This window comes from Nothobranchius furzeri, chromosome 13 (assembly GCF_043380555.1).
Source record: "Nothobranchius furzeri strain GRZ-AD chromosome 13, NfurGRZ-RIMD1, whole genome shotgun sequence".
Taxonomy (NCBI): Eukaryota; Metazoa; Chordata; class Actinopteri; order Cyprinodontiformes; family Nothobranchiidae; genus Nothobranchius; species Nothobranchius furzeri.
The window spans coordinates 44,487,575-44,511,797 of record NC_091753.1 but is presented as its reverse complement, the minus strand read 5'-3'; the positions used below and the strand labels follow the sequence as shown (position 1 = coordinate 44,511,797).

Genomic DNA, 24,223 nt, shown 5'->3' with positions numbered 1-24,223 from the left:
TAATTGATGATTATGCAACATTTCCTCCATTTTTGTCAGGTGACTTTTTGAAAAGTTGCTAAAAATTTTAAGCTTTATTCAGTTTATCAAGAGGCTTTGGTCTTTTGCTAAATAAATCCACGTTTTGACAACAACATTTTACAAAAAATGCAAAAATCAGACCCAGTAATAAAGACCAGCTTTATTTAGTCATATCACAATAACTAGATACAATAAAATCTTTACTAAAAACACTTTGTAAAAGTTCACTTTGCCAGCTGAAATAGAATTCAGAACAATAAAATTCTTCTTCTTTCTAAAATTAAGCATAGATTAGTTTTTCCTTTGATCTTGAGGCACGAGGCTGTTTCTAACAGGGATGAGAAGAGTGCAGCTGTAGTTTTGTTGTCTTTACAGCAGCTCTGCTGTTCATGTCAGAGGTTTTGTCGACCAAACCAGCAACCACGGTAATCCAGCAGCTTTCTTGAGACCCAAAAATGTTAAAAATTCATTTCTGATTGGCAAATTCTCGAATGAAACTACCCATCAGCAAATCTAAAGACATTTAAAGTTAGATGCATGTTTTGTTTTTGCAGAATGACGATAATAATATAGTAATTTCATACCAAAACAAGGATATTTTGATACTTCTTCTCTTGTTTGATATAATAATTAGATCTCTGTGGGATTTAACGCTTGAGCAGGGATGTTGTAAAGTTACTTCTGCAACAAAAAAAAAGCCAAATTAATCAGTTTCACACTAATGTTAGAACAGTTTTTACCTGCTTACCTGCTTGTCTAACAACAAAACTGACATTTTCTTTCATGGACTTGAATAATTCGCTTTACTATATCCACAGTTTAAGTCATAAGTCACTTGAGGTATGGAGCAGTCTGTGAAGAAGTTAGAGAAAGCCAAAGAGCTCAGTCCGCTGTCATCGATGGACCCGGAAGCTTCCTCAGACTGACTGTAGATAGGAGGCTGAGCCAAGCCCGTACGGAGACTCTCCCCGAGTTTCTTAGGAGGCCCCGAGCAGCTCGTCCAGGGCTCAGAGTAAAGCAGACCACCAACTAAATGGTGAGCATCGTAGGAAACCGGATCCAAGCCGCCCAAATCTGGCTGTGCCCTCAGAGGTGCGCCCTGATAAAGATCCTGGTCGCCTATCATGTTGCTGTAATCAGGTCCCAAGAGCTCAAAGAACTCCGCAGCCTCAGGATTCCCTCGCTCCAAGTCCTTCAGCGTCATCCCGGATGTGGAGATGACTTTGGAGCAGTTGGCAGGCTCGGTGAAGAAAGACGGAGGCAAGTTGCGATGCCTCAGAGGGGGCTTCTTGGCTTTCTCTCCTCGTACCTCCTTCGCAGGGCTGAAGAGCGCTGCCAGGCTCTTGCTCTGTAAGCTGGCCTGTACTTCGTCTCGCTTAGGTGGAGTTTTGCTCTGCAAAGGGCCCGGCTGCATCCCCGGGGAACCCTGCCTCTCCACAGGCCCTTCTGCTACATGTCCTGGTGTGATGATGCCCGTGCACCGTTTGATTTGCTTCTGCAGGTACTTCCGATGGTTGACTTTCCTTTTGGATTTCACCGGCTTGTCCAGAGCCAGCTTGATGTTGCTGGAGGCCGAGTCTATGAAGCTCAGCAGGTCCCTGGTGGTCTCTTTGAAGTCGTCATCGTTTTCTGCCTCGCACAGGAGACTCCCATCTAGGCTTTTCTCCACGTCATACTCCATCACAGAGTCGGGAAAGCAGAAACTCATGAACTGAGAGTTCATGATTGCAGTCTGAACGGCCATACCTCTGCTGAGCCCAGAGGCTACACTTGTGGCATCCACTGTGATCCTTGGAGCTGTAGTTTCTTCATAGCGTGGCTTTGTTCTGACGGGAAAGCGGCTTCAAACATTTCAGAGTGGAAGTGATGGGCTCTGAGGATAGGAAGGAGATCTTTTGCGGGGCAGGGCTAATGATGTCAGGACATCAAAGAGGAGGAGCGAAGGAACCACAGGACTTAACTCTTTGCTTTTGCTCGACCACCTGCATCTAAGAGGGATTTGTCTGAAAATTCCCCTGCTGGGCTGAAGACAAAAAGCTCTGTCAAAACTCTCCCTTTTCTAGCTGAACTGTTGGTGAGGGCCCTGGAACCACAAAGGCTGTCGTGAAACTAGACGATGTTACTGTAACAGTAAGGAGAAAAGCCTCTCTGGTCCTGGATGAGGGTGAATTTATGTCAGACGGCGCCAAACACGAAACCTTTACTGATAAAATGCAGATTAAAGTAAGTCTTTGGATGGCTTTTTACCAAATTATTTCTTATTTCTTTGTTATTTTTAGTGCTTTTAAACCAAAAGGTCTCTATTAAAGCTTCTCAGCTGTGGGAAAACTTCTGCCCAAACAGATGCTGCCACGTTGGAGAATCTTCCCAACCGCTCGCCTGCGTCTTAATCTGCTCGTGGCAAAAAGTTGATTTCTAGTGCATTCCCAGGCCAGTGGGAATTTCTGCCCTGGCCTGACAACTATTATGGGCTGCCTTTGACATAAAGCCCTACAGGGTCTAAATAGCCTCTATTCTTCTGGCGGCACTGAAAGGGAGCTTTGTGCCAGAGATTCATTAAATTTCACCTCACAGCCCCTTCGTAAAACGGGTCTCAATAATGAACAGTCGATTTAACTAGAAAAGCTGCCGGAGCTGTTAAATTAAAGGGGAATAAAGTGCAGTTTGGGCTCAGTGTGCCAGAAGAAATGTTGACCTTAAGAAATCCTGGGTATGAAACGGGTTGTAAACAATAACGTGTTTACAGGAAGTTTCACGGCTAGAATTCAAAGGAGGATGTGTCCAACAGCAGGACAGTTACCCGTGTAAAACTGCAAATTCAGTCACATTTGAGGACTTTTTAAATTCATTTTCAGGAGAATAGTGCTGTCTTCTTTCCGTCCATTTGCTTATTCTTCAGTCTTTTTGTCCTCTTCTGCAAAAGACGACGACACCAAAAAAAGTAAAAGCAAGAACCGAAGAGCTTTCTTTTCAAACACGAGCTGGCGTTGAGGTGAAACAGTGACTCATTTAAAGGTGTCAAGAGATTTGCCTGAAGCGGTAGAAAACTCTTTATCATGCTAATTCCTGTGGAGAAAAAGAGAGATGATGAAACTGATTGCACTATCTGTGGGTCGACACAAGACTGACGACTGAAAAGCAGTCTAATGCTCACGCACCAAAGACTCTTACGGTGAGGAAAGCTCGTTTGATAGGCGAAGACAGTTTAGTTGGACAAACGTCACCTGAAACATTCCTGATTAGGAAAGGGGGGGAAAAAATGCACATTTAAGCTAAAACCTTTCATTAGATTTGCAAAAGCAGTAGATTTCCCAGGATTGAGAAGATAACTGAACTCTCTTTACCAGCATCCTAGTTTTGGCAACGTGGCATCATCACAGACATGACTGCCATACCCCCCTCTCTATGTTTCCCCCCTGAAGTCAGGGGGTCTCGGCTTTTGTGCTGGTAGGTCATTCAAACCACCAAGCCTGACGCACAGATCCCGGAAACAAGTTTCTATTGTTGCAGGAAAGCTGGGGTGGGTGGGAGTGGAGGTGCTGAGCGGATGGAGCCCAGCTCAAAGACACAAGCAGAAAGCTGAAGAAGTTTAGACTCGTTTCTTCTCTAAAGATGTTTTTTTTTTAAATTATTCCTCAAATCACCATTAAAGGCTGTTGTTTCTGTCAGCATCAAACCACCAGATAAATTCTGGGAGCATCGCTTGTGATCGTTTCACTCATTTTCTTTGATGTAATCAGACATCAGACACTTTCACCAGTTCAGCGGCACTTAACCCAAAACGGAGCGAGAAGGGGGTGCTCGGTTGCAACATGATATGACACGCAGAGGCCTTAGTCTCATCCCAAGAGTGTGTGGTCCCTGTCTGAGCGGGGGACACACTCGAGAGTCTGAGGTCGGGAGAATGCTAATAACGCCTCTGATTGATGAACATTGTCAGGGAGCTAAAGAGAGGGCAGCATAATGAACGACCTCTCAAAGTCCTGAGAAGCATTTTAAGAAGGGTGGTGTTCAGTGGTAGAGAAGCCTGTCCTCTCCGGCACTTTAAAGTGTCTCTCTCCACCGAGATGTCTGAAATGCAGTCAAACCTGTGACTAAATGAGCGTGGCATACCAGAGAGCCGTTTCACCGTCTGCTTCATCAGGTCACGTCTTGTCAGCAACTTTTGCTTTAGTTGGTTAAAGACTGAACGAGTGCAGCATTGGGTGAAATTTGTAAAGTCGATCAAAATTTAACAGCAGTATTTTGGGTTATTTATCAGAAGAGAAAAAAACCGGGACATTTTTCAAAGTCATGTTTTCACCGTGTTATTCATATATTTTTAAATATTTAGTTAGCAAGCGAAATATTAAATTTAGAGTTAAATATTTATTTTACTAACTAAATATTTATGTTTGGCCTAAATATTTAGTTTGTAAAACCAATTATTAATTTATGTTTATTTATTTAGCAGACGCTTTTATCCAAAGTGACTTACAATTTATAACCTGTAGGACATGTTGTGATCCGTGGGGGAAACCGGAGTAGCCGGAGGAAACCCACGCATACATACGGAGAACAAGCAACTCCACGCAGAAAGGCCGCAGCCCAGTTTCGATCCTGCAACCTTCGTGCTGCGAGGCAACAGTGCTAACCACTGTGCCACCATGTAGCTTAATTTACTAACTAGATCTTTAACTTGGAGCTAAATATTTAGTTTACAAACAAAAATATTTAGCTCCAAACTAAATATCCTGTTAGTAAATTATTTATTTATTTTAGAAACCAAATGTTTATTTTGGAGCTAAACTTTTTGTGTGCAAAATCAATATTTAGAATTAGCCCCAAAATAGATATTTAGCTGGGATCCAAATATTTATTTTGGAAAATAACTTTAATTTGGAGCTAAGTATTTAGTTCACATTTAGCTTGTAAATATTTAGTTTACAAACTAATTATTTAGGTCTTACATAGTCTTACCTTCTCATATTTAAATATTGTGCAAACTAAATATTTAGATAAGACCTAGCTTGCTAACTACGTATTTAGTTGGGAACTTTAACATTTATAAATGTATGAATAACATTGTGAAAATATGACTGAAAAATTACATCTAATTTTTTCTGCTATGATGGGCCCAAAATACTGCTGTTAAATGATGACTGCCAACACAAATGGTACCCCATAGTGCAGAATTAAAAAGGGCGGGGGAAAGGAAAATACAGAAAATAAAATAGGAAAACATGTTTTAATTATTTCAAATGTTTTTTGTTTTCATTTTAATGGCTTTATAACACATTAGTCTTTTATTGACATTTAAAAAGACCTAATAGTAATTTATAATCAGTTCCTGTGGCTTGCTGCACCCACTCACTCTTAACCTTACACCAACCTCTACAGCACCACAGGAAGTGTATTAATAATACTTGCAGGGGTGCTTCAGTGTCACAATTTAGCCTTTTAATGACAGCTGGTGAATGAATGTGTGCCATGGGGAATCCCACAGGTTGGTCTGCAGGGGTAAGGTCAGCAGGGGTAACCGCAATAACCTCCCACCACTCGCTTTATTGGCCTCCTCCGATTGAGTTTTTATTAAATCTCAAGGATGGGCGATTGTTCTTGTTCACCAAAAATTGAACTTTATGACTTTTTCCCCCTCAAACATCAGAAATAAAAGACTGCTCAACAAAAACTTGTTGCACTTGTATATAATGATTCTGTCCTGAGGACATCTACAGAAGTGTAGAGAGAACTATTGAAATGTTCTTATGAGAACATACATTTAAAGTAGGCGTTGACTTTAAATTGGTGTGAAAAGAAAACTAGGTACAAATATGTAAGAATGAAGAATGATGTCCTGTGGTCAGATTTGGGTACTGCAGTCTGTCTCTAAACAAAAACGGACAGGCCCAGCCCTGGTTAATATATTGTGTTCACATCTGTGTAATCTGTGTATTTTCTGTGCTCAGCTGACTGTTTGTTTTGGACCTACTCTCTGGTGGTCCGCTTCGTGTGGAGCCGACCCAACACACCTTCCACGGACCGACTGGCCAGCTGAAGTTCACGCCTACCTATAGAGGGAACTTCTGATTGGTGGGTACAATCAGCCAGCAGCGGCTTCTCGCACACGCGGTTCATTATCAGTCTGGATGCGGCGGAGTAAACATCATCTTTGAACTGCCGCTCCAGTCGTGGCAGCACAAGAACAGACTGCTGTGAGGACCACACATCACCTTTTCAGAGAGAGTAGGAAGTAGTGCTTCATATCAGTCTCTAAATGCAACACTGCTCATGGCTGCAATTGTGTACTGTAACGTTATGAAGTTCATAATTTTCAGCTCCACACAGCTGCCCCTGTACACAGTAACACCCGTGTAGAAAACGCCACGGTCGTCTGATCCTCAGACTGTTTACATTCCAGGAGAAGAGCCAGAAGGAGAAGAACGCTTTTCAATAATCAAAGTACTTAATTTGTGATTAAAGCTAATCGAAACAGATGTTGATCAATAATAATCAAGTGAATGATCTGTGGAATAAAGATGTCATGATTTATGTGTTTAATGAAAACAGGACTACTACACAGATAGACTGACCCTCATCTCCATAGAAACGCATGACACATTGTTCCAACCAATCAGAGCTTTCGGCTGCCGTAAGAGAATCTGGCTTGTTGAATTAAAGTGTCCAATCCCGTTTACTGAAACTTAAAACAAATCAGAGATATAAAAACAAGGCAACGCCATTTTAGTAGCAGTTCCATTTTGACTTCAGTTCTGTTCAGTTGGAAGTCCTACGGGGTTCCACCGTCATCAAAAGAGAAGTACAGCTGGCCAGATGTGCTTTCTTCTTTAACTGAGAACTGTGAAGCTACTGGAGATTTCCGTTGTTTACCAACAAGACGACGTCCCTTCAAAATAAGAGCACCAGTAGCTGACGCTGCCGATGGTACCGGGGTCGACCCTTCAGACGGGCTTTGACGTGCTGTGACCGCTGATTCAACCAGCTCCAGTACACATCCGAGGTCCTAGGACCTGGCATTTCCTGATCTACCTGGGAGACTCCACAGGGTACGTACACGGCAAAATAGCTGCTCATGTCATCAGCTTCCGAAGCCTCGTGGTCCGTAGTCATAACAACCAGATACGCTCCGTCAGCCTAAAGATCCTGAACAACACACACACACACGCACCAACACAACATCCAAATCTATTTTCATCCATCACAGAGTTAGTCCTGGTAGATTGTTAAGAATTTATAATTAAGAAATTAAAGATTCTTAAACGATCCCAACTCTCTCTCTTTTCTTGTCTCAAAGTCAATACAGAGTGTTTAATTAAACTCCCTGATGATAAAAACAGCCCATCTTCTGATTATAACAAGTGATCTACTTACAGTGTATTAAAATACAACTCTAGATCGTTACATCACTCTTATTTCACTACAGTACTCAAAGAAAACACGATGGACTTCTCCACGTGTCTTTTGCCTCACCCACATGCTCAGGGACAACAGCGTACCTGAGAAGGATATGCGAACAAAACCTGGCCACGCGAGGGCAGGCTGACGCCACCTAGAGTGGACCGGATCGTGCCAGATGTGAAGATTCGATGGGTTTCATGGCTGTTATTAATTACGGATCAGCGCCAATTATAATGACAAGCCAAGACACCAGGGGTAGACAGCTTCCTTCCCAGAGGGCTGGTATCCAGAATGTTTTAGTTGTTTTCCTGCTTGATCACACCTGATTTTAATCAGATGATTAACAAGTTTCTGTTCTCTAAGCTGTTCTCTTTTGACATTTAGAGAAAAAGAAGTAGCTATTTGATGTATAATATGTGCATGGTATGATAATGAAAGTAAAAACTGATACAGATCGTTTCTGACTTTACATTTCACTGCCAACATCGGCCGATATTATCGGACCCCCCATGCAACCATCGTTAGATGTAACAGAAAAGACAAAAATGTGATTCAAATTTCAGAAAAGCTTTATTTAATTTTGGCAAGTTTGATAATAAAAAATCAACTTAAAAGTATCAATTTTTTTTCCTAATGAAAATATAATTATTCACAGCATTGTTGTCCGTGTGATTAGAAGAAAAATTGATCAATAGCATCTCCAGTTCTTTAAAAATGAGATTTTGGTGTAGAAAAATGTACCTGAAAAAGACACAAATTGATTCAAAAAGTGGATGAACTTTGGTTTTGTGACATAATTATTTAAAAAGCACCAAAAAAGAATAAAAGTCGGGAAATCCTAGGATGCCGTGAAAACCCTGTTCATGGGGATTTTTCTTTGCTTCTGGTCTTTTGAGCTTGTTTGATCCACTTCTGGAAATACTTCAACTCTAACGCCCGTGCAGCGCGGACTGAGGGGGGATCCAGGTCAGTGCTGTAACGGAGGTCCAGGTGATGGGCTCCATCAGGAATCACAATGGAAACCAGGGAATGTGTGATGTTCCCGGTCACTCCGCCAGACGACCACGGATCAAGTCCTCCATTACTGAAATTCAACAGCAGAAATATGTGAACTCAGCAGGAGAAAGTAGAAGGTGGAAATAATCATTTAGCCCACGTGATTTATAACACTGTTAAATCTTGTGGTACCACTTTACAGTAAGGGCCCCTTATAAATGGCTAAATAGTTGACAAATGTGTTATTAGTTGAGCTATAAATCAATATGAGATGTTTTTCTGGACACTTTTCTGACATACGGATGGCAACCAATCAGTTAAATATTTTGTCAAAATAAAAATTGAATATTTGTAATCACCTAGGAAACGTAAACTCCTGGTAAAACCTTATCCAATCATTGCGAAGGTCCTGTTCTGATCCATCCATCAAACTGCCCTCTGACCGTCCCTCCCCCTCTGCACATACCCCTCTATATGCAGCAACGACGCAGAGCCAAGCTAGCTATATTAGCTAGCTTAGGTAGGTGTGTTACATTTGGAATTATGGTAGAAAAGGTGCCAATAACTGGTCAACAATGTGATGAGTTTTGTGACTTTGGTGGCGTGGCTTGGGGGGGGGGGGGGGGGGGGGGGCTGGAGAAAAAGGATTGTAGTTGCATTTATTTTGTTCGAAAAACAGTTTTCTAGGAACTCTCACTCGACATTTAAGGGCTGGAAAAAAGATGAAACTGACCCCTTTCTTGTTAAATTGGTGAGCCAAATCTGTATATTTCATCAAGAGTTGCTATATTAGACCTTTCAAACAAAGTTACAACCTTGTAAGCACAAAGAGCGTTCGTAAACATTACGTTTTTGAATGTATTATGATATTTATACTATCGCTGCAATATAAATATCCACAACTAAGAATCCTTGCGGCCATGGAAGGCTGTAATGATTTTGCAGCCAGGAGAGAGCAGAGCACGTCTTTGTAAGTAAAAGCTTACCGTTAGCATTAGCAAGTCCACAACATGGCTGAACAGGTTCAGACGTGTTATTTTTGGAGATAAAACAACAACGTTAAATTTTTTACCCAAGAAAGAAGAGTGAATGAGGCAGCGGAAGAGTTGTGTTGCTGTTAGCCAACCAGAGGTGAGACACTCACATATCATGAATATTAATCAGTATGAGTAGGGATGGGTACCTTTGACATTTGAATCCATCCGGTACTAATTCCCGGTACCTACGAGTCGATACCGGTACTTAACGGTACCAATTTTCGATACTTTTGAGTGTTTATTATTTTAATTCTCTTTTATAATTAAATATATATTTTTCTCAATATGTAACCATATTTGATAAATATCACGATAAATAACATTCAACTGTTTGTATTTTAACATCGTCCTTGTAGTTTTATAAGCTGATAATTAAACTGAAGCTAACATCTTTACTGTGAACTAAATTTACTGTGTATCTTCATTCCTTTTGCCTTTTTCATTTGATTTTTCCTACTGGGAAGTTAGAATTTCCGAGGAGAAAGCGAACGCACCTTTAGCTGATAACAATGGTAGCAATGGAAGCAAACATACCAAGCTAACGTTATCTTAAACAGTTTATTTAGCTGCTGGAGCAGATTAAAACGATGATGCCTCACACTTAGATCATTGTCGCTGGTTTCGTCTTCACCCAATCACCCGTCGCATTTAGTAAAGTGAAGCCAAACTTTAGAGCGCGTTCATGTTCTTCTAGTCGGGAATTCGGAGTTCCGAGGAGAAAGCGAACGCACCATTAGCGAAACGGAAGCTAACATATCAAGCTAATTTTATTTACCTACCGGAGCAGATTAAGATGATGTTTCACTTAGATCGTTGTCGCTGGTTTCATCATCACCCAGTTACCCATCACATTTAGTGAAGTGGACCCAAGCTTTAGCGTGCGTTCTTTCTACCATGCTGCTCTGTTTACAACTGGTTCGCAGCGGCCGACGACATAACACTCTTGCGCATGCGCAGCTGTCTTGGCAAGTTCTCGTTATGATGGACGGGTACCGAAACGAGGCACCGTTTGAAATGACGTGAATCGGTGCTCGGTCGGTACTATGGAATTCGGTCGGTCCCTTAAAAAGTCCCAAATTCGGTACCCATCCCTAAGACTGGTGCTGTTTTTTGACCTATCAGAACATTAACTTCTGCCTACATCTTATAAATGACAATTACCTGAAGATGATGTTGCTATGAGAGGCGATTGTCTTTCCCCCATAGACTGTACCAGCCCAGTCAGCTCGTGGCCTGACACCAAACATGGCGTTGCACTCATCAGAGTACGTTTGGAAGTTCCAATCCTCAGGTTCAAACATGTCCTGCACACCGTCCGTGCACATGGGCATCACCATTTCTGTGCAGGCCTGGGAAAGAGATTGGGCGTATTGTTATTCTGATAGATAATCCTGGCAAAATCGATAATCTAACAAGTCTGTTTCATACACCTGGTAGAGCCAGCCGAGAGCACCAAGGCTGCTGGTGGCTGTCTGAGAGGTGTTGAGGCAAGCCGAGCTTCCGGTGTAGTTATAGTAGACCTTTGCTGCTTGGGAGACTCCGTGCAGCAGTTGGTGGTCGGACACAGAGGAGTCAAACGCGAGATGTTTGCACACAACCTTAAAAATGTTTAAAGACAAAATGATCAATCTGAAGTTAACAGCCACATTTAGGTGAAGACAAATCCTCACTTCCCTCAGATCAAAGTTCTTCACAAAACTGCGGAATTCTTTCTTGTCGCCTGTAAATCGCCATCCCACATAAACAGTGCTGGCGCCTCATTTGCATATGAAATTCCCCAGACTCAACCTAAATTTATTGCTCTAACCTTGGCTCCAGAGGGGGGGGGGAAACAGCTATTTAATTTAATTCAGCAAGCTAAATAAATGAACATTTAAAGACTTGAGTCTCACTGCTGCAGTTTCATTTGGCTCGTTGATTTCTCCAAATTATTAGCGTGAATGATAAATATTTGCGTTTGGGCTCTTGTTTGATTTTACTGTGTGTTGTTATGGTTGCAGCAGCAGAGTTGGCCGGCGCTGTTGTTCTGCACCTTTTGTGAAGCAGAAAAACTCGGCTCTTTTTTGGTTTTTTTGTTTTCGGAGGGGATCGGCACCAGCGTGGAGTTTGTTACCAAGGCTTTTGTTTATGGGCGGGGGAGGAGTTGGTGGTCGATGGCTGAGGAGGGCCGCGGACATGTCCAACTAAAGATTTATACTGTGGAAAAAAGTCCACTGCAGTAGTTCCAAAGCATCTTCTCCTTACTTTTCAGATAGGATTAGTCTTATACATTCATCTCTGCCAGCAGATTTCCCTCCTCTAAGCCCTCAATACTTCGTTCTCACACTCACTCACATAATCACATTAGCTTTGTCATTAAAACAGCTCCTTTTTGCACCCACTGCCTAAACCGCTTAAACCACCCATAGGGGTTGCATACATTAGAGGCAGGGAGCCACACATTCAAAAAGTTACCATTTTATGTTTTACTATGGAGAAACAAATGGATCTATTCATTGTTTTAAAGATAAATAATAAAAAAGCATCACGTTTGCGGTGCAACGGATACACATTTGTTTACATGTGAGAAACAAGAAAATTTGATTTTAAAAAATGAGAAAAATGCACAATGGCAGCAGGTTTTTCCACTTGTCCTGTCATTTATTCCCATATCCTGTCTTCTAGCTCCGGCCGCATTCAAACAGCAGCAGAAAACGTTTTTGTTTGATGCCTCGTGAGCAGCTTGTCCTCTCTCTGTGGAGCCATGTGACTGTCCTAACGGGGACGTGTCAGAAACCTGTTGGGAGTGTGCAAATGAAAAGACTTCTAGAGACGGGAAGAGCGGCAGCTAAACTTGTTGCTACTTGTCTAAAGAATACTTAAATCCTAAAGAAGTGCGTTTCTTATGAATATTAATGAAGTTAGTTGACAGCTGCTGTAAATAAAGGCTTGAAAGACAACAAACAAACACTTGTGGAACAATCGGTCGCCTCACGTGTTCATTAAGGGAAATCCTGCTTCATTAAAAGATTTACAGAACTAAAAGTTGGAGAATGTTATGCAAATGTGACTGAAAGAGTGAAAACGGCTTTGGCTGATGGTACCTGGATGGGCCAGCGGGGCAGCGGCTGCAGGAAACTGGCTTCATAAGGGTAGTCCACCATGGCCAGGTTCACCCAGGTCTCCTGGAGCCAGCCCTTGAAGCTGAGAGCATCATTCTTGTTTTTAAGAGGGTTGCATAAACTGAACTCTTCTGACAGCCACTGGAGACCAGACGCTTTTCCAAAGCAGAAAAAAAAAGTTTAATTACAGTTTCATTTATAATGTTAGCTACTATATTCATGTTATCCATTAGGATGATCGCTTACGTAGACTTTACTGGAACTCCACTAAATTAGAGCAAATTAGCAATTAACAACTTCAGTTCATATAGGCTTTTATATAACTTGATGTTATTTTATGGCATAATAGACATTCTTTAAAAAAAGTAGGAAAAATGGATCTGAAAATTACAGGCATCAAATGTTTCTAAGGAAATGCACAGATGGCCTTTAAGTACCCTGTTATTTTTAAGTATCTGCTCTATGAGAGAATAAGTTGTTTTTCAGCTTGCTTTTAAAAGCTATTGTATTTTTAGAACATAACATTCTACTTGGTCATCTGTAAACATGTGAATAAAATTTAAGTATTTATACTTTTTAAGGGTGCTGGAACAACTTTTTATACAATTGTAAACTGGTCTTTGTTGAAGCTCAAAATGGCCAAGGAGCCCTGATAAATGACCAAATACATCCCCCCAATAAAGCCCCACAAGTCCCCCCCCCCCCCCCCATTCAGGCAGGAAATGAATATTAAATGAGCTGCAAGCTGACAGGCCAGTTTACCCTGATGTTAACGTTATGTGAGCTCCTACGTTCTTCTGTGTTTTTCTATAACAATAACATAAGCTCAGGCCAACATTACCAATTGACCCTTTGCACGTGACGTCACCCCACTCATGTGAGCGCCCACTTTGCCATGATGGATGGCAAAAAGACCATTTACACCCGTTGAAACTCCAGTACAGCCTGTCAAAACAAGCCAGTTTGTAGCCTTTTATCGCTTTAATTTAGTTGATTTGACAGTAAAATGGTTTTAGCTTGCTGCGTGGTTGGCTGCACTAAGAGACAAGGATGTAAACTCAACTTGTTTTGTTTTTTTAATAACTTTGATGGAGACTGAGTATGGAGATGAACTTCAGCGATCAATCAAGTGGACTAGCAGCCCTCAGATTTGCAGCGAGCATGTTTTTACCGGGTAAGATTAACGTTCATTTATTTCAGGAGGAAGACGGGGACAGGGATAAATGTGATGTGTTTATACTAGTTATTGATAATCCTGATGGACGGGTATTTCACCACGGAGGATGCCCGCCGTCCACTGTAGTGTAAAGCAAGACAATTATTAACAATATTAAAGCTCCGATGTATGATTACGTGTGTTAAAATTACGTTATTTATATGAGTGTCGCTGTTCAGAGATCTTCTCATTCCGGCGTGAGAGCAGCAGCTGAACCCGGTAACACCACCAGCAACAGAAGCTGGTAGGGATCCGGACTTTTTAAAAACCAGCTTTGGTGTAAAGTGAAACGCTGTTTATAACATAATGTTATAAATCCAGAGGGGTGACTTTAGGCAAAGTCAGCAACATGTTTACGTCGGTGAACAGCTGCAGAGAGAACGTAAGCTAACGTTGGTAAGCTAGTTAACATACCGCTCTCTACGAGCCCCCGCTAGATGCGCTACTTCTTCTGATAACTGAACTGGGCATGAACTAGTTGCATGAATGCTGGAGGAGTTTCTTTTTTGTTTTGATCGCAAAAACAATTTCAGGCTCTGCTTTTCCCTTTGGTTAGAGCTCGTATCGCTCACTGTTTACATGCTTTTGCCGTCCAGCATGGTGGACCCACGTGATTAGGTGACGTCGGTGCAAAGCAACAGTAGCTCAGGCTAGCACTGTTCTGTGGTTAGCTTTACTACCACCAGCATTTATATATTGCTGACGCTGAAGTTGGTTGGATGCTAATTTAAGGGTGTGTGTCTATGTTGATGATGGGTAAAAGTAGCTTTTCTCAGAACAAACCGGCAAAGACTTCTTGGGAAATTTCACACCCTATACCTATATGGAGCGTAGATTACTCCCCTTTTGGGTCTTCAAAACAAGAAAAGAAAAGTAAGCGAATAAAAGCCATTTTCTTATCCGCTTTGCCTCACGCCATGAATCGCATATTTGTTGTACTTCAATTTAAACGAAAGATAATGATATGTGTTTTGACCACGCCTTTCAGGTACTTTAGGATTCATCGGCTTGTAAAAATTCATAAATACTATGACTGCAAATCAGATGTTGCATATCTGATTTGCGACAGTGTAGCTGCTACTTACCACATGGCCAGATTTATAGTGGTTTTCTCCATGTTGAAAGGGACAATGTGTAGTTTTTACTGTTAATCTCTGGAAATATTCATCAAAATGTTGTTGAAAATAAATTAAATGATGCCCAGTTGTTGAAAAATATTGGCAGCTTCTTAACATAAAATCAGGTCTAAAATACATGGGAGCAGGTCTAAGTCTCAGAGCGACGCCATATTAGATGCCATGTTTCCTTCTACGGGAGCCCTTGAGGACAAAATGTATTTACTGATTTGTAACAAGCGTTACTAAACTTTCACCATTCATAAACGTTGTTTTACACATTTACCTCTACTCATTGCCACTGATGAAAGGGAGTCTAATGTGCTTGTCATTTTGCTGAAGTTTGTCCTCCCCAGGGCTTTTTGGCCCTAATGGGCAACCGTTGGTAAGGTCTTAACTCCAACACAAAAATACAGCTTGCTTGCAACAATTCAGGTACCTACTGCCCCCTATCGCCAGGATTAATACGCACCATTACTTTAATGCTCCTTCTTTTGTCTTGAAAGAAGGACTCAAAGCTCTCTAAACTCACAGCCATTTTCCCCCTTATGTCTGGTTCGATGACGTCAATACGGTGAGATGCATTTGTAGTCCTACGCGTCTTTTCACACAAAACCTAAAATAACTTTTGCCGCCAGTTAAAAAAAGCTCTTTCTTGGCATCAGAATGTGTCTTTAAAATTCACCGACATCATACGTGAAATCCATGGCACAACAAACGGGATTAGAAAATATAATTCATAGCCCCGTTGACTTTCATTCCTTTTTTCTTATTTCCAGAGACAAATGGTCTGGAAGTAGATGAGTATGACTTAGACTCCCTGTATTCAATGACAACTAAATAAATGTGGTTTTGAATTAGAAAACTCCTTTAATTATAATTGATTCATGAAGATAAATTTTAGTGGACTGTGTCATCTTTTGCAGTAGTACCTGTATTATGAGAACCCCTTAAGGGTCATTCTCCATTTCATGTAATCAGACAGCTTGTTTCAGACACATTTTCTGCAGATTAAAGTTTTCGAGTGCAGAGTGACTTACCAGTAGAGGAGACGTTATTTATAGCTTCCCACGATCTTCGGATGCTTGCATCACAGTTATAGCCACTTTTAGCAAAGTCTTGAGTTACTATTTTGTAGAAATCTCCACATGGCACCATTCCAGGAAACTGCCATATTGGCGCAGAAGCTGCTAACGCTCTGAAATACAAGAGGAGGCAGAGTTGTTTCTATTTACTTATCTCAAAACCGACACACGCTACACTTCCAACTCCTCACGTTATCACTGGGTGAGAGTTAGGAGCAGGACTGCTAAAGCAGAAGACCAAATTATTCAGACTGATTAAAGATTCAAACATAGTTACACCTTACCCAATAACTACACTGGGGTATTTCATTCTAAACCAGGCAGAAAGCATCCCTCCGTAGGAACCTCCGATGGCGATGACTGGACTGTCCTGAGCTTTGGGTATTGTGTTTTTAAGGTTTTGGATCAGTACTGCGAAATCTGCAAGAGCCTGCTCTGAGGTCAGGTAATTCAAGTGTTTGCTGTCCTGTGGTCAGAAAAGAGTTATCAAATTAAGCATCTTATATCACCTGAGCAACATGTAACCCGTGTCTCTGCACCTTTACTCACACTGTAAGAGTCTTGTCCAAATGGCAAAGACTCTCCATAGTAACGATGTTCAGCAAAAACCAGCATGGCGCCCAATTGTCCTGCAACCTCCCACATGAAGCCCTGACAAGAAAACAGGATGCTGCATTAGCTTGTAGAGCAAGTGTGTTCAGTAAATCTGCAAGACAGCAGTTGAGTATTTACAGTGTTGTTGCAGAACCAGGCGATGTCACCCTCGTTTCCGGTGTAGAACAAAATGGGTCCGCCAGGCTGCTGCCAGTATTCGTCGGCCACCAGGTATCTCTGTTTGAAAGTGGCATCCTCGAGGAATCCAAAATGGTCAATCTAAACCACAAAATAGGACAAAATAAAATGACAACATGTTGAAGGTGTTTGTGGTTTTTCTCAGATTAAACTGAAAGCAAAGCAGTGAAGCAAAAAGATATAAAACTTGAGCCAGATTTTCTCTGAATATGACTCAAAACTGTTTGTTTTTTTTATCGTGGCATCACTGTCCTGGGACTGTAACCCCAGTTTCACACTGAAAGCATTGGTGGCACAGAAAGGTAGCGGAACGTCACTGCAAATTGAATCCATTATAGTCTATGGAGAGTGCTTCAAACCAACAGCGACGCGGCAATTTCCAGGTGTGTCCCAGAAGCGGCACGCCGCGTCACAAAAGATGCACTCAGGTTCTATTTTTGCCAGGCGTCGCTTCTGGGATGCATCAATTTCCACAGTTAACATATGGCTAGATACCTTCCCTATCGCTCCTAAAGGGAAAGAAGTCCAATTTAAAATTTTGAATAAAATTTACCCAACAAATAGACTCCTTGGGGATAGATTCAATATAGAGGTTGGTAATTGTGTATTTTGTGAAACAGAAGAGGAGGACTTAGACCATCTATTTTTTTGTGCAATTTTATACAAATATTTTGGTTAGATTTTCATGCCTGGCTTTGTTCTAGTGGGATTCAAATTGCCCTTACCTTAAATATGATCATGTTTGGAGTGTTTTTGAAAGAAAAGAAAGTTAATTATGGTGTTAATGTGTTATTAATTTTGTGCAAACAATTTATACATAAATGTCGATTTTTTAAGACCAAACCAACACTAGCCTATTGGAAAAACGACTTAAAATTATTAGTTAAATCTTTTAATTTAGTTAAAAAGAAAAAGGCTGATTTTTTTATTTCCTTTGTAGAAGATTTGAGTTAGTAAGTTAATAATCTGTTAATTATGTGACCCCATCTTTAGATTTTCTTTTTTTCATATACGTGAAAATATTTAATATGCATGTAATGATTATCTTTTGAATATATAATGTAAGGTGCATTTTGTTTGTATGTTATCTTCTCTAATAAAAAATAAAAAAAAACATATGGCTAGACAGGAAATAGCACACAGTTTCAGTGTAAAATCATCAGTAAATTTCAAAATAAAAGTACTGCAGCAATGCAGTTTCATATATATGAAGCTTACGTGTGACCCAACGACTTATTTACTCACAGCAATGTTCCAGAAGTACAGCGGTGTGGGTTTCATGGCATTAGTCGTGGCAGTGGAGAGGAACAACATCATATATGACATCAAACAGCGATATCAAATGAGATTTCTTTCTTTCTGGTTTAATGGCAGATTGCAGAAACAAACTGTAACCTGAAGTCTCGAGGGATCTTGTGATCTCACGAGTCCAGTGAAGAGCACAGCAAGGTAGCTGTGCCGCTGCCGTTTCGCGCCGCTGACGCTTCACATAAAGCAGGGATGGGTTTTCACAATTGTTACAGGAATATGGAATCCCACAAAAACCCAGTCTGAAAAAAATACACTATTTCATAGACTAATAGATGAAAACCTGCCCTTTAGGTTAAATTAACCATGTTAGTTGACAGTGTGTTTACTACAACTACCATGACTAATTAAATAAACAGTATTTTGCTGTATTTGAGCCAAATGGACACTAGCTCTGTGTGATCTGGAAAGCAAACATAAACTCATAGATTAGTGGAACAGTTTTTAATGAATTACCCACTTATCTACAAAAATGTTTAGCTTAAGTCAACATAAGAAGTGATCTGCTGCCACAGAACTGGCTTTGGTTTCTGAGGTAATTAGCCCCAATTTGTACAGGAAAACGCAGGAGTTCTTTTTAGAAAATGACAAATTAGTTCCCCTTTAGATCAGCTCTGGTCTATCCTTTTCTAAAACTTCAGGGATTCTGGGGCATTTTCCCCTTATTTAGGCATATTTTCGTGTTCTCCATGGAACAACAGCAGATGGGGAAAACAACAGCTCACTGAGGCTTCTGAGTTGCCAACCCCTTGAAACAGCCCCAGCACTTAATGCAAAATGTTTCTGTTTTGTTTTTCCCCCATTGCAGCTCCCTTCCCTCCTTGGTGGACACAAAGACGGCAGAGTTTTTATGAGCCAGCGACAGTGAAAAAATTCTGGGGCCTCAATGCATTCATTCAGGCCCTGACTCCTTCACACTTGGCAATGTTTTGCTGGGGTGAGGGGCACCATGAAACGGTTTAAAGGAAACGTTCAGCCGTTTGGCAGCAGAGCCCATTTCAGTGGTTCTGGCTCACCAAAATAATATCACACTGTTATGAACAGTAAAGCCACCATTTATCAGGTTCTTAGTGTTCAAGTCCAAGTCCGAGTTGTAACGTGATGGAGCCATCTCATTTCCTTACAGAGTCAAGTAACTTGATCCAACAAGCTGAATGCGAGTCCCACGTTTAATTTCAACAGCCACTTGTTACAGCTGCACCTTGAAAAAGTAACTCCTATTGCTGGAATTGGCATGTAGCCGATGCGAACGTTAGCTTGTAATTTTAGCTCAGATTACAGAACAAATAAAGTCTATGTAAGGGTACAGATGCCTTGTTGATGATTTGTTTCCCATTCACATTCCTGTCACATCACACCTGTCTTGTCTTCAGCTGTCCTCCTACATGTTGTACGTGTGGTGACGCTTTTTCATGACTTTGAGGGAAACTCTGTAAAAGCTAGCTAACTGCACATTGTGTGGTAAATGTGGACTCGACATATTGATGTGGAATACGTCAAACAGCGACATTGCATATTTGACTTTACAGTACAAGTCCACGTTCAAGTCCTAACTTTGCAAGTCTGAGTCGAGTCTCTAGGTTCTACAGACCAAGTCTGAGTCGAGTCTCTAGGTTCTACAGACCAAGTCTTAGTCGAGTCTCTAGGTTCTACAGACCAAGTCTGAGTCGAGTCTCTAGGTTCTACAGACCAAGTCTGAGCCGAGTCTCTAGGTTCTACAGACCAAGTCTGAGATGAGTCTCTAGGTTCTACAGACCAAGTCTGAGACGAGTCTCTAGGTTCTACAGACCAAGTCTGAGCCGAGTCTCTAGGTTCTACAGACCAAGTCTGAGTTGAGTCTCTAGGTTCTACAGACCAAGTCTGAGCCGAGTCTCTAGGTTCTACAGACCAATTCTGAGTCGAGTCTCTAGGTTCTACAGACCAAGTCTGAGCCGAGTCTCTAGGTTCTACAGACCAAGTCTGAGTCGAGTCTCTAGGTTCTACAGACCAAGTCTGAGTCGAGTCTCTAGGTTCTACAGACCAAGTCTGAGTCGAGTCTCTAGGTTCTACAGACCAAGTCTGAGTCGAGTCTCTAGGTTCTACAGACCAAGTCTGAGTCGAGTCTCTAGGTTCTACAGACCAAGTCTGAGCAGAGTCTCTAGGTTTTACAGACCAAGTCTGAGTCGAGTCTCTAGGCTCTACAGACCAAGTCTGAGCCGAGTCTCTAGGTTCTACAGACCAAGTCTGAGTCGAGTCTCTAGGTTCTAAAGACCAAGTCTGAGTCGAGTCTCTAGGTTCTACAGACCATGTCTGAGTCGAGTCTCTAGGTTCTACAGACCAAGTCTGAGTCGAGTCTCTAGGTTCTAAAGACCAAGTCTGAGTCGAGTCTCTAGGTTCTACAGACCATGTCTGAGTCGAGTCTCTAGGTTCTACAGATCAAGTCTGAGTCGAGTCTCTAGGTTCTAAAGACCAAGTCTGAGTCGAGTCTCTAGGTTCTAAAGACCAAGTCTGAGTCGAGTCTCTAGGTTCTACAGACCATGTCTGAGTCGAGTCTCTAGGTTCTACAGACCATGTCTGAGTCGAGTCTCTAGGTTCTACAGATCAAGTCTGAGTCGAGTCTCTAGGTTCTACAGACCAAGTCTGAGTCGAGTCTCTAGGTTCTAAAGACCAAGTCTGAGTCGAGTCTCTAGGTTCTACAGACCATGTCTGAGTCGAGTCTAGGTTCTACAGACCATGTCTGAGTCGAGTCTCTAGGTTCTACAGACCAAGTCTGAGTCGAGTCTCTAGGTTCTACAGACCAAGTCTGAGTTGAGTCTCTAGGTTCTACAGACCAAGTCTGAGTCGAGTCTCTAGGTTCTACAGACCAAGTCTGAGCCGAGTCTCTAGGTTTTACAGACCAAGTCCAAGTTCCAAACAGAATAAAAATTGATATTGCTATTGTTGGAATTAGCAGCGAAAGCTAATGTTACTGTTTTATGTTAGATCACAGGACAAATGTAATGTCCACAACTTCCCAAAGCTTTTGCAAGTGTAAAGATGATCTGTCGATTATTTATTGTTGCCAAAGTTATTTTAAGCTTGTTTTATTATTTTACGTGTGGACTCGCTCTGGTGCGCCACATTTGCACGTTTGAGTCGGAGTCCAAGTTAAGTTCTAACTATATAAATCTGAGTCCAAGTTCAAGTCGCTGACATGCTCCTCGAGTCCAGGACTCGAGTTCTCTGTTCATGGTTCTGAATAAGGTACCTTCAGTCTTTAATCTTATAGCACTTTTTGTCCCATCTTTTATGTTTTATACCAAGCATCTCAAAGATCTGAAATAAGGCCTTAGAACTTCTTTCACAAGGCAAAACATTAAAACCAAGATCTAAAAGAACAGTAAACATGTAAAGTGCTTTGATTAAAAAAGAATGTGAGTATTCACTCAGTATGCTCATCGCACATCCTGTTAATCTGGTTTGATAACACCACCAGAACCAGATAAGTAGTGCCACCGTGTGGCGTAGAGCAGGCGGCTCCTCTGTTGTTTGTTCCCATTTAAATTAAGTGCAAATGCTGCACAGCCACCATTGTGCATCAACTATCTCACAATTCAAGAGGCTGCATTTGCTTCCCAGCACAAAAGGTCACATAAGAGTAAACAACCGATGCAGAGGCTGAGGAAGGCATACAGCAGCTAATTAAAAGGATGCTAAAGGACACTTCCATTCATTGTCTGGAGGCAGACCGCAGTCAAGAGGATTTCCTGATGACAACTAAATTACTCTGTGCACCTTCACACCAGTTTGCTGTGTGATGTGTAGCAAAGGCTGCGTGGTTAGTAATTATTTAGAGATAACAGCCAATTTGCTGAATGGAGGTTAACAAGGGTTTAATTGTAGTACTTATCATGAAGAAGTAAATAATTTATCATTGATTAGATGACAAGAAACCCATGAGACAAGACTGGGGGGGGGGGGGTGTGGGGTTAAGGAAATGATCTTAGTTGCCTTGTCAGCTTGGTTGATTAGGCAGGATGCTGCGAGCTGGAACAGATGTAGAGCATTGTCTGCACATCCAAACATTGTTTGGCGCAAAAATAACATTATTACTTGATCAGAGCTACGGTATCAGCTAAACTGTCTATTATTTTTGTGATTGATTTATGTCTTTAAAGAGTAACAAAAATTTACCAATTAAATGAAACACAATCATGTCAAATCTATGCTGTCTGCGATTGCTCTGGTCTTTTTACATCAACTCTACCCACAGGCTTCTTGTTTTGACTAGAACAGGTGTGTTTGGTTCTTCGCACACACCACTCAGCCAGCAATCTGGATCCCCATGAAGTAACGATGAATGGAAGATAAGAAAAAAGGACTGAATGAAGATCTTTCAACCCCCCCCCCCCCCACACACACACACACACACACCCCAGCTAAAACGTTTTACATTCAGTGGACCCTGGAGACCTCTTTAGGTACAGAGCCAGGAAGGATGGCTACAGTCTGCTGGCAGGACCAGGGCTGGTTTTCCCTTCACTACAGGAAGTCAGATGGAAACGCCTATTGTCTGCAGACACAGCATGTGCACCTCTATAGAATTAGAAGTGATGGGAATTTTAGAAAGAGCAAGTGGTGCAGTCATTTGTATCAAGCACACAAAAAATAGTAAAAGTACAAGCAAATAGTAAATAAAAGGCTGAGTAGACAGACAGACAGACAGACAGACAGACAGACAGACAGACAGATAGATAGATAGATAATGTACAAATCAAATAATTGAAGAAGTGAAAGAGAAACCATAAAAAGAGGAGTCAGACATGAAAATATGTATTAACCAAAATAAAATAACAGGTTACAAAATAAAAGCACTTTATTTACTCACCTTCTGCTCAAAGTAGAAGGTCTTATAGCTGATGGGTGGCTCTGAGGAATAACGCAGTGCTCCCAGTCTGGTGAAAAGTTGCGATTTTAGAGAAGTCGCATGTAAACAAGGAAAAAGCAACACTAGGATGCTGCTAGCTGCAGCCATGGTCAAACCCTGCGTCCTGATCCCAGACATCTTTACAGATAAATCACAGTAAGTCCGCGGCTTATGATTAACTCGAGCGCATGATCTCTGATGTGTTTACTGAGAATACTAGTCCCGTAGAAGAAAGGAAGTGAGAATCCTCCTGTCAGCAGGTCAGGAGAGGAGTTGCCATTCAACTTGTGACTTGGAGCTGCAGCAGGTCCTCCAATCAGCAGGCATTAGCGCTCAGAGTCCTCCCATTTAACAAATCTGATACCGAGCTAAGGCAGTAGGGTAGTGTGTACATGTCGATGGTGTACACACCGGTACACACAAAGCAGATGGTTGGTACAGTAAATGTCCCGCAAGGATTAAGGGAGATGGAGTTTAACGTGGGCTGCAAGCAAGTTCGTCTTCGAAAACACGTCTTAAAATCATGTTAAAATAGGCACGTATTCGGAAATATTTAACTTCTGAAATCCCAATGAAACTTCAGAGACAGTTTGATCCCTGGTAGAGATATCTCAGCGCCACATTCAAGGAAATTTCGAGGAAATAACTGAAGAGAATCTAATGGAGCGAGGCGCTAACAGAAGCTAGAGGTAATACCGGAAATGCGTAATAAATCATCACCTCACTTGAAACCTATAAAACTTATCAGAGTACGGAAAATACTTTTTTGTGTAACAAACATCGACATATACGTAACAACATAATTTATTTACATTTTACGCTGGCTTTGTATAAAATGAGAGAAAATTAGGTAGCCAACGTTGACATGAGCGTCACGTGATACTCGCTGAGCAGGACGTTTTTTTCCGGTACGGATTTCAAAATAAATGTTTTGCTGCAAGTTCTCTGTCAAAGGTTTTTATTAATATCAAAATGTGTCAGTTGGGCATATTTATAATAAAAACCATATAAAACGATTTCATTATTTAATTTGCTATTTTTTATATTAAAATTGTTATTAAAAGCGAATTAGGCTTGATCATTGTTTTTGGATCTTATTTTAACTATAAAATGGAGTTAAGAAAATAATCCTAGCATTTCTAAATAACTAAACCAATGATATTACAAAAGATAAAATTATATTTTATTAAGTGTAAAAAATTGAAAGGAGGACTGCAAATTATCAAATCTATGTAAAAATAAAAACTCAATCATGTTGCATTTTCTATT

At 41.2% G+C, this 24,223-nt stretch overlaps 2 protein-coding genes across 2 annotated transcripts; both read right to left on the bottom strand.

The window, feature by feature from the left end:
* Positions 1-575: 575 nt before the first annotated feature.
* Positions 576-2,024, bottom strand: LOC107380187 (protein FAM181B). The gene is given in 4 exon segments (XM_015951306.3): positions 576-1,850; positions 1,852-1,903; positions 1,906-1,976; positions 1,978-2,024. Coding segments are annotated over 4 exon segments (1,203 nt in total). The 5' UTR covers positions 2,010-2,024; the 3' UTR covers positions 576-802.
* A 5,946-nt stretch (positions 2,025-7,970) lies between these two features.
* Positions 7,971-23,316, bottom strand: prcp (prolylcarboxypeptidase (angiotensinase C)). The gene is made up of 9 exons (XM_015951307.3): positions 22,916-23,316; positions 16,702-16,842; positions 16,519-16,620; positions 16,254-16,435; positions 15,925-16,082; positions 12,536-12,708; positions 10,883-11,050; positions 10,614-10,801; positions 7,971-8,503 (listed from the first exon to the last, which is right to left on the bottom strand). Exons 1-9 carry the CDS (start codon positions 23,090-23,092, stop codon positions 8,281-8,283), a joined length of 1,512 nt encoding a protein of 503 aa, XP_015806793.1. The 5' UTR covers positions 23,093-23,316; the 3' UTR covers positions 7,971-8,280.
* Between the last annotated feature and the right edge of the window lie 907 nt (positions 23,317-24,223).